General features: G+C 32.5%; 2 protein-coding genes across 5 annotated transcripts in view; both read right to left on the bottom strand.

Annotated features, from left to right (window-relative positions):
* Positions 1-510: 510 nt before the first annotated feature.
* Positions 511-10,190, bottom strand: part of LOC145316572 (uncharacterized) — a 257,683-nt gene continuing 248,003 nt past the window's right edge. The window contains exons 2-6 of one of the 4 annotated variants that reach the window (XR_013878578.1): positions 3,000-3,097; positions 2,542-2,674; positions 2,021-2,155; positions 1,176-1,584; positions 511-677 (exon numbers count right to left, since the gene is read on the bottom strand). Coding sequence is in view for 1 of the 4 variants with exons in the window: in XM_080157173.1 (XP_080013299.1) it covers positions 1,357-1,584; positions 2,021-2,155; positions 2,542-2,674; positions 3,000-3,091 (588 nt within the window). In the remaining 3 variants the exon portion in view is untranslated. Of the gene's footprint in view, positions 1,585-2,020; positions 2,156-2,541; positions 2,675-2,999; positions 3,098-10,190 lie in introns of all 4 variants that reach the window. The other 3 variants (XR_013878579.1, XR_013878580.1, XM_080157173.1) reach the window with 3 other exon arrangements.
* On the bottom strand, positions 3,094-5,766 carry Clp (Cleavage and polyadenylation specificity factor subunit 4). Its single transcript, XM_080157172.1, has 2 exons — positions 5,220-5,766; positions 3,094-3,722 (listed from the first exon to the last, which is right to left on the bottom strand). The coding sequence occupies exons 1-2, from the start codon at positions 5,720-5,722 to the stop codon at positions 3,404-3,406; spliced, it is 822 nt and encodes a 273-aa protein (XP_080013298.1). The 5' UTR covers positions 5,723-5,766; the 3' UTR covers positions 3,094-3,403.

The following is a 10,190-nucleotide window of genomic DNA, read 5'->3' as shown; positions in this document are numbered from 1 at the left end:
GCCAGAACAATATCCATTCAAGCAGTTAACCCTGTCCTCAACACTCCTGCACCAGCAATTGATAATTCGGAGAGAAAATTGCCCAGAAAAGCTCGCACTAAATTGTCTTAATTAAGGTCAGGCTATAGCTCTATGCTAAACAGCTCCCTGTCCAGAATTAGAAATGATGTACAAGATATCTGCCCAGATTGCCAATTAGAGCCACACACCTCAAAACATCTATTTAATTGTGTAGCCAAACCTACAGACCTAAATATTCATGACCTTTGGACTAAACCAGTTGAAGCTGCCAGATTCCTTGGCCTCCTTGATGGCCAAGAATTCGATAATAATGGGTGATAGCTACGCCAGGCTACAACAACAACAACATCTACAAAACCGCCCACCCCAAACGAGTTTTGGGCCGGACCATCGCTGGTTCTTACTGTAATAGACCGATGAATTTCTTTACGTCGATAATATTAGATCATTTAGATGCAATAGGTCTTATTTTTCTTAGATAAGATTAACTTTTAACAATTCAATTAATATTTATTACATATTTACATTACAATACATATAGGTAGTATTTACAATAAACCGGGTAAAAAATACATTTATCAACAAAATATAAAACCCAGTGATAAACAGAGATCTTAGAATAGATGAATTAATATTAATTTCTCCCAAATACTTTGCTGAGGTAACAAGTATGACAACATCCATAAAAGCGAAGCTCTAAAACGGCATGACAGACGAACATTAACTCTAGTAGAGTGTCAGAACTGAATATACAAAATAAGACTATAAGTTTTGACAAAATTTGTTGCAAAATTTCTTAAATACAGTATTCTGTTTAAGGACATACTTACATTTTTAGGACTTGATTATACAGATGCTTCGCTTATAATACTGTACCTTATTGTAATAGGAATCAGTAATCCAAAAATCAGATCAATCGGATGATTTTATCACAAATATTGTTGTTAAAAAAGTAAAAAAACAACATGTTTGAAATAGACGTACGGACATTCTGGTAACTATTATAGAGTTGCTACGCTTTCTATATTGGACCCAACTACAGGACAATTCTAACATGCCTAAATTAACGAAAAAAGCTATCCGTTACGGACGGACGGACTGACCGACCCTAATTATAGAAAAGCTTCGCTTTTAAAAAGAATGTCCCAAATGACGAATTATATTTAACACTAACTGAGAAAAAAAAATATACAGCTTATACCACAACGAAATTGTTTACAATTGTTCAATCTATAAAATATTTTTCTATCTAGTTTAAATGCAAAGTCAAAAAAAACATTATAAATCAACAAATAATACAATAAAATAAGCTAAAAATCAAAGAAGATCTCAATATCACGTGACTTCAGGCTTCCACATGACCAGACCTAATTTCCTATTGATCTCTGCCAAGCTGACGGCACAGTTGAACATTTTCTCCGGAGGAATATCCTCCAGCACAGGTTCAGCCAGGTCGTCCAGGTCATCCTTATACACGCTGGTCTTGGACTGATGGCTCACAGTTCTTTTACCCTTCTTCTTACCACCCTCCTCTCCCTTCTGCCAGGTTAAGGTAGCACGTCCCTGAAAAGACAAATAAAAACTTAGCCAGGTTCAAAAATGTTCATCATATTTAGAAGAAGAAAAATTTATTTGAACTTTTCCGAAAATCTAAAAAAAAATAATGAAACAATGTATGATTGTATATATTGCGAGGACTATTACAAAGAAAAATAATAATATGTTAAAAAGGAATTATAATAATATTACTTTGAACTGGTGGAAGAATACATTTTGCCTTACTAATACAGGAATCATCTTGCAAAGTTTGAAATCAAGCATTTCTATATTTAGGATAAGAGTTATCCATTACTGACGGACTGATTTTAATTTTTCGCTTTCAAACATTGTCAATTTTCTGTATTAATCATACATATATGTATGACACTACAGAAATTTTAAAAATGTTATTAAATGATATTGCTTCTTTATCAAAATTGTTAATAAAATAGTTAGGTACCTGACTTTCTCCAACTGGAGGGAACCTTTTTACTTTTCCATGTTCAACTTTTGTTGGTAGACCAACTTTCTTTTTCTCACTACGGGGAGTTTTCTGTCTTTTACTCTCATACTCCATGGCATCATAATAATCAGGCTACAAAAAAATTTTAATCAACAAAATCAATGCCAAAAATAGTCTTTAATCTCTTTCTTAGTTACTTTCCTAGAGGCTTAAGGCACAATTGCTAACAAATGTACAATGAAGACTGCTCTGGTCAAATATAAAAATAACATAACTAAGAAAAACTTTTAACAATCTATTTCAAAATTAAGAGGGGGGAGGTTCTTGTGATTTGCTGGCCAATTGAGGGAATACGTGTCCGTGCTCTTAAAACAGCTCAACATTACCAAGATAAAAATCAGTTGAATAATTTACAACTCTACAGGTAGAAAACCAGACAGTGGCTTAGAAGCACGTACAAAGAGATGCTATTTATATGAAAGCTAAGTGATACCTAGTGAGAAAAAAAAAAACATCACCTTGTCTCTCTTAGCACGAACTGACCGTCTCCGTTCGACTGCTTCAAAAATTTGTTGTTGCTGTGAATCTTCAGAATTTTCTGCTGCGGGCGAGTCATCGGTTCGTTTCTCCTTTTCGGGTATCAGTCCAGTACTGAAACAAAATACATATATGATTTACTGATCTTTTTAATTATCTTCGTATAAAAAATAATAGGTATATAATTGGTCTTTATTAATTTATGTTCTTTTTGTTTAGCGACATTTTCAGGAATCGTGTTTTCAGTAAACAACTTTTATGTCATTTTTAAAAATATGTAGGCAGAGGTTGGATTATATTGGATTAAAGTGGTTCTTCTGTCATAATCTGAAGGGTAAGTTAGAATTGCAAAGGGTCAAAATTAAATAAAACTTATTGTCATTGTTTCTCATCCTTGTACAAGTGAAGAATGTGAGTCAACACAACAACCTCAGCTTACCTGCAATGTGGACACGTTTTACATGCCACTGGAATCTGTGTGTCACACCCATCACATTCTTTTGTTACTGGCCCTCCCGGCTTCTTGGGCATTATTCTTTATGAAATTAATTCATGATATAATAATAATTCAATATTTTTTTGCATGAATTGAAGTACATAATTCAAATACATACATTATAATTGCTTAAGAGAATATTGTGGATTAAAATGTCCAGTTAAGGTCCTGTTGGACCTGGGGAGACACAGAGTCTTTTTTATACAACAAAATAAATGAAAATTGGGCCGAATAGAATAGTAATCACAATAATAATGTTTAAAAACAAGGTACAATTTTTTTCGGTATAGAATAATCACATTATTACAATATAATCATTATTCTTAAAATTAAAATCATTTAATGATCTAACGGGGATTACTTAAAAACGCCAAATGACCCTTAGGGCATTTGTTTGCAAAATGTCCGGTTTCTCCACACTTGAAGCATGTAACTTCTTCCAAACTTTTGTACACTTTTGGCTTGCCGTCTGGCATGTGCATCCTATATTGATTCTGAGTGTAGGGGACAAAGTTCTTGCCCAGTTCGTTCTGGTGAGCTTCTCTCTGGTCTGCAGGTAGCTTCTGACAGTGGTTGATTTTATGTCCGACCTCTCCACAGAAATGACAGGTAATGATGATCTTCTTTTGTCCAGTTTTGTCCTCAACAGGACCAGGTAACTCGAACCTAAAAAATGGATCCATTTTATTATGGACATTTAGGGCTATTTTTTATATGTGTATATATAATAAAAATTAGAAGCAAGAATGAGTTTTTGTTTCCTCTATTAAAATAGTAGATTCTTCACGCTTTGAATAATAATTTATGATAAAAAAATCGAACTGTTTTTGTGTTTTTCGGATATTTCTGAACGTTGATTAAGACTACCCAAATAATTTATACTTAACATGATTATTTATTTTTCGTCACTGTAGGTTGAAAATTAGGGGTAGAGAAATAAAAATCATTATAACTCCTCCAACTTTTAAGATAGATCAATAATATTTGAATTATTTAATTCCCCATTAACAGTAGCTTTAGAAAAACCTTTTTTTATTTTTCTATTTGCTAAGCAAAAAGTCGGAAAAAAGACTTTTTAACAAAATTTAAGCTAAAAATGATAACTTTTCGCAGAAATTTATGGAAAATTTCTAAATCAAGTAATTTATACATGAATACTTGTTAGCTGTTTAGCAAAATCAAATATTATGTATAAAATTCTTCAAGTTTGACAAAAAAGTGGTTTTTAAGCTCTTAATCGCAAAAATAGCAAAATTTTCGATATTATGTCACTGAGCGCAGCTTTGTGGCCAATGTAGGCTAAAATTTAGGGGCAGTGAAATAAAAACAATCATAACTCCTACAAACTTTCAGATAGATAAATAATAATTGGATTATTTAATTCACCATTATCAGTAGTTTTAGAATATTTTTAAAAAATTTTTATTTAATAACAGAAAGTCGAAAAAAACCTTTTTTTTTACGAAATTTAGGCTAAAAAAGTGAACATTAGTTTCGGTAAAATTCGGTGGACTTAGAGTTGACCGATTTGAATTTTTTTTTTTTTAAATATTCATAAAGAATTTCTTTATCCCAAACATCTTTTTTTATAACTCTATTGTAATTGCAAGGCAAGTAATGAACAGATATTTTAGCGAAATTATTGGTAATTTTTCAGGGGTAATTTTGTTTATTTGTGCTCAAAAATAATTTTTTTTAAAAGCATTTATATTAAATTCAAATAATTAAAAGTAGATATTCGGAAAAAAAAGTTCTAAAATATTTACATAAATCACTTAAAAATAAGATTTAAAAAGCCCTATTTTTCGTAAAAAATGCGCTCTTCCGTGACGGGTCGGAGTTGAAATCGGAGATTTTGTGTATTTTGCAGAATGCTCATCCCACAGTGCGCGCATTATACTTGACAAAACTGCAGTGTAATATCTTTAATGTTAATTCCTAGCAATATTAAGTGCAATATTATAAGCAAAGCGCCTTGATAAAAAGGATACCCAAGTCTTATTTGTGTTTAGAATTACAAATAAAAGTGTTAAATCAATATTTGTCAGACTTTCTGATTTGTGGAACGTCGCTTTTATGGATGTTGTCATCCTTGTTGTTAAATTTACAAATTCAAAATGATAAAATTAACATTATATCCCCCAAAAAATAGTTTGTACAAACCTTGGATGAGCTTTATCACAGTCAGATCCAGCCGGACAGAATCCAGCCAAATAATTTATACACAAGACTCGCCGCATGTGGCGGTGGCGACAATTTGGACCATGGCGACAGAAACCACGATCATACCACGGACAGTCTTTTATCTTTGTCTCTGGATCAATGTGAAGAAAAGGACACTCTTTGTTGTGACAGGCGTTGAATCTGGAATAAAAATAACATTCGGGCATTTTCGTCATGTCAAACTCGTGCAAAAACTCGCACTGGTCTCCCTTCTTGCAGAGGCCACGTAGCCAGTGCTTGCACACGATTGTTTTATCACCTCGTATGTGACGAAACGGGCAGGACGCTGCTCGGGCGCATCCGCTACGGACATAGAACTCGCAGACGGCTGAACCAGACTTGTCCATACCAGGAAACGGCAGAGGCTGGGCCCCGAGCTGATTTGCTAGTGCCGTTTCAATGTCTAGCGTTATGTGCTCTACGGGTGCTACTAAAACCTCCATTTTCGTCTAAAAGTATTGAATTTTCTAATTTTAATATTATTTACACTAAAAGCTAAATATTTTAAATAGAAAATATCGAATTTAACACATGTTTAGAAAGCAATTGATTTCTTTATAGCTGCAAAAAAATTCCTTGAATTTGCAGTTAAATATTACATTAACAAGTAAAATATCACTTACATTATTATTATTAGCTAGGTTGAATTTTATGAACAGAAGGATAAATGTATAATGCTTAAATTTGCCTAAAATAATATCTAAAACGTTAAATATCCAATTTTAATTATCAAAATATATATTCATTTAAAACTTAAAAACTAGCAAAAAGGCCGAAATTCTTTCTATACGTTTAAATTTGATGAAATGTAATACCCAAAACAAAACCTGAGCGAATTTTACTGATTAATGCCGCACACATATTTAAATTATAGATGTCGTCTTTTATAATTCTAGGCATAAGGAAATTATAAATAAAAGATCGGCCCAGTTACCCTGAATAAATAAAATAATAATAAGAAATGTTGGATCTACTGCAGTTCACGGTAAAATATTGCTGGTAACGAATATTGCCAAAAATCTATGAATTTTAAAGGCTGCTAGCTGCCAAACGGCTAAACGTACAGATCATGCCCGCACACTGTTTTAAGCGGCATAAGAAGGCCTATAAATAATCTGGAAGAGCAATAAATCAATAAAGCATAATTATCTCGCAGTGCAGAGAAATGCGCGAAAAAGACCTATTTTACGCGGTTTTTCTTCAGTGAAACTTTTCCTGTGCATCATTGGATCTTGGCTATTCCAGATTATTTGTAGGTCCTCTTATGCCGCTTAAAATGGTGTGCTGGTATGATCTTTACGTTCAGCTGTTTAACTGCTAGCAGCCTATAAAATTCATAGATTTTTGGCAATATTCGTTACCAGCAATATTTTACCGTGAACTGCAGTAGATCCGAAATGTTGGTTACTTCATTTTTACAAACTTTATAAAAAAAGGATGGGCGTGAGTTAGAAAGGAGTATTTGCGACTAAAACTACCCGTCTTGCTCCACTCTAAATGTCAAAAATGTGTTGTAAAAAGGAGTGTAGAGTGGTGAACCACAAGTGGGTTGTTTCAACCCTAATAATTCTGCCAGGGGGTTTATTACACTACCTTTCTGCACTCTTCATGTTTCAGCATTTTAAATCAATAGTCTTTATTTAGATAGCAAATTAGATTTCTCATCTTTGTGCGATTATGGATTTAAAAAAAAAGACTGGACGCTTGTTTGCCTTTTGAGTATGTTGAATACCCTCCCCCTTTTTTAAAAGCGAAGCTTTTCTATAATTAGGGTCGGTCCGTCCGTACGTCCGTCCGTCCGTAACGGATAGCTTTTTTCATTAATTTAGGCATGTTAGAATTGCTCTATCGATTTCAAATTTTGCATGGTGATTCCTTTAGTAGTTAGGTACGATTTAGAAAGCGTAGCAACTCTATAATCATTACCAAAATGTCCGTACGTCCATTTTAAACATGTTGATTTTTTTACTTTTTTAACAACAAATTTTTATGTGAACTAATCATCTGATTGATCTGATTTTTGGTATATTGATTCCTGGGACAACAAAGTATAATGTAATAAGCGAAGCAACTCTATAATTAAGTCCTAAAAATGTAAGTATGTCCATAAACATTATCCTGAATCAAGCAGTTTTTTAACAAATTTACTTACAATTTTGCTTTGACCCTTATGAATTTATATTATGATTATTCAGTTCTGACACTATTCAAGTGTTAATGTCCGTTTGTCCTACCGTTTCAGTGCTTCGCTTTTATGGATGTTGTCATCCTTGTTACTTAAATAATAGCATTAAAAATACCAATATCAAACTTTCACAACAAAAATTTATTTTCATTGCAGATTGACTATTAATAAAATACATAAAACTGAATATACATATATTTTACACCCTAAGGCTCATATTGTCAAACTAATATAAAAAATGTAGAAGAATGTTAATTTTGATACGGGTCTTAAATAAAAGAGTAAATATTATAATTGCATTATATAAAAATACTAAAAACTTGCTTTTATTTGCTTTTTTCATAATAAGACCAATAAAAAAATCCAATATAAAAAGGGAAAAATTGACGCGTTTAAATAATTGAAGTTCAATTTATATATATACATATAATTTTGTATTTTAGTATTTCTGGTTACTAAGCCGAGAAAGCAACTATTTATAAACAATATTGCCTTAAATTCGTCAAAACTAAAAAAGTGTTTTTCGTCATAATATTTTTTATGAAAATATATGATTATTATCTTTCTAGCCTTTAATAAGTAATGATGGTAAAAAAATTTTGGGTTTTGGTTATTTTTACATATTTTTGGCTCTTTACTGTGTCTAGTTGTCATAAATTTATTTTTAACAAAAATGTTGTTAGAGCATACTAGTTGCTTTGCCCCTAGTCTCTAGGGGAGGATAAATGATGTAATGAAAATAGCCTAAAACAACTCAAAATTATTTATAAAGCTTCTCTAAAAAAGTACAATTAATTCGGACCAGCAGTTTCCAAGATCTTTAGCTTCAGACAACAGACTTCTTATATATGTATAATATAGGATATGTAAAGAATACATTTACATATTTGCAGGAAAAGAAATGCTGAAATGGAATTAGCCCTATTACAGATATTTCTGGGTTAAAATCTTAAGAGGTTTATCCTATTTACGTATTTTTAATTGGACAGAAATAAATAGTTTACCTTTTGTTTGATTAATTCATAGATATTAAATAATTCAATCATTTTGGTTCTATACTTTTCAGGGTGGGGATATACGATGGTCATTTTTATTTACATCCGTTACCATCCACTTATATGTGTTAACTCTATTGAAGACAAAATTTTGTACGTTAGCAATTGAGGATGATTATTTATTGTCCATTGTCTTACACCTGTATTTCTGACTAGTTTCATGACCCCCATCTATATTTGGTGTGCAATCATGTTCGAAAAAAGAACACTTTTTACAACACTAGCGGCTTCGCCCCTAGCCTATAGGGGCTTTGACCCAAGATGTTTGATCAACCAAATTTTTCGCATTTAGATTTAAAAGAAAATTTTTAAAAAGAGTTTATTTTTTTTTTGGGGGGGGGAGAGAATTTTTTTTTTTTCTGGGGAGGGGGGTTAGTCGAACTCACTATTTTGATTTTAGTTTTAAAAAGAAATTTTTTTTTTTTGGGGGGGGATATTTTTGGTTCCAGGACAAACGCAGGAGTCCCAAACGTCGGAGTGGACAAACGCAGGAGTGTTAAAATGTTAATTTTATTAAGTATTTCTATACAGATTAGGTTAGGTTAAGATATGAATGAACAAATAAGCCCCCCGCAGGGGTTAGGCATTTAAAAAACCTATAAGATGGTCTAAAATAGGTTAGGTTAGGTTAAGTGTCCACTCCGACGTTTGTCTCGTTTGGGACTCCTGCGTTTGTCGTAGGACCATATTTTTCATTTTTTTTGGAGGGTTGGAGTGTCCCACCCCCCAAGAAAATAGTTATAAACCTTCCAGGGACCTATGAGAAGCTACCTTGTAAAGGAGAACCCGATCGGTTCAGCGGTTAGCGAGATCCTTCGGTACAAATATACAGACATCGTTCTACTTTGTATTTTAGATAAAACATGAATAAATAGATCATCAAAGGTTTCACAGCTCCAAATTTGTCAACAGAGCAGAAAATCTCACTTATGTACTTAATTATAATCACGAAACTGAAATACAACTTTTTGCTAATATACCATTCGCGGTTTGCTGTTATGTCATATTTGTGAACATGTATAAATACCCTGTGTTTTTATTTAAAAATAAATTATTGATATGAAAATGAGTCTAACCTATTGAGACTAATTGGTCTCTGTTTTTGTCGCAGTTTGCCTCTGTGGTAGCTTAAACTGTTTTATATATTTTCAACAACAAATTAATATAAACTATTTATTTATTTATAATTAATCAAACTAAACAAATGTACGACGTATTAATCGTTTTATGAGTGAAAAAAAGTGATTATATCTTGAAGTAGCATATTTTTAACTTGTTAAATAGAATTAACAATACAGAGTGAGGAAATAGAAGATTTATAAAATTTTAAGTGAAGAAGATACATTGGAAATCTTTTTACAGAATGGATTCGAAATCGATTAATATAATTAGAACTGCCAGCCATACTGAAAAATCATGTATACATAGACGTCCAAGGGGGGGGGGTAATGGGGCGATTACCCTCCCCCAAACGATTTTTTTCATTTTACCCCCCCCCCCCCCCATTTTAAATTTACCCCTACCCTGGGGGTGCATTTAGGAGGGGGTATTTACCCCCCCCAAACAATTTTGGGTGGGTAAATACCCCCCCCCCCAAAATAAAAAATCTCTAATAAAAAATTTTTTTGCGCGCTTCGCGCGCATTTTTAATACTAAATATTTAATAAAATT

This window comes from Acartia tonsa, chromosome 4, assembly GCF_053477335.1.
Source record: "Acartia tonsa isolate MP-2025a chromosome 4, ASM5347733v1, whole genome shotgun sequence".
Taxonomy (NCBI): domain Eukaryota; kingdom Metazoa; phylum Arthropoda; class Copepoda; order Calanoida; family Acartiidae; genus Acartia; species Acartia tonsa.
The sequence above is the reverse complement of the archived record's forward strand: the minus strand, read 5'-3'. Positions and strand labels throughout refer to the sequence as shown.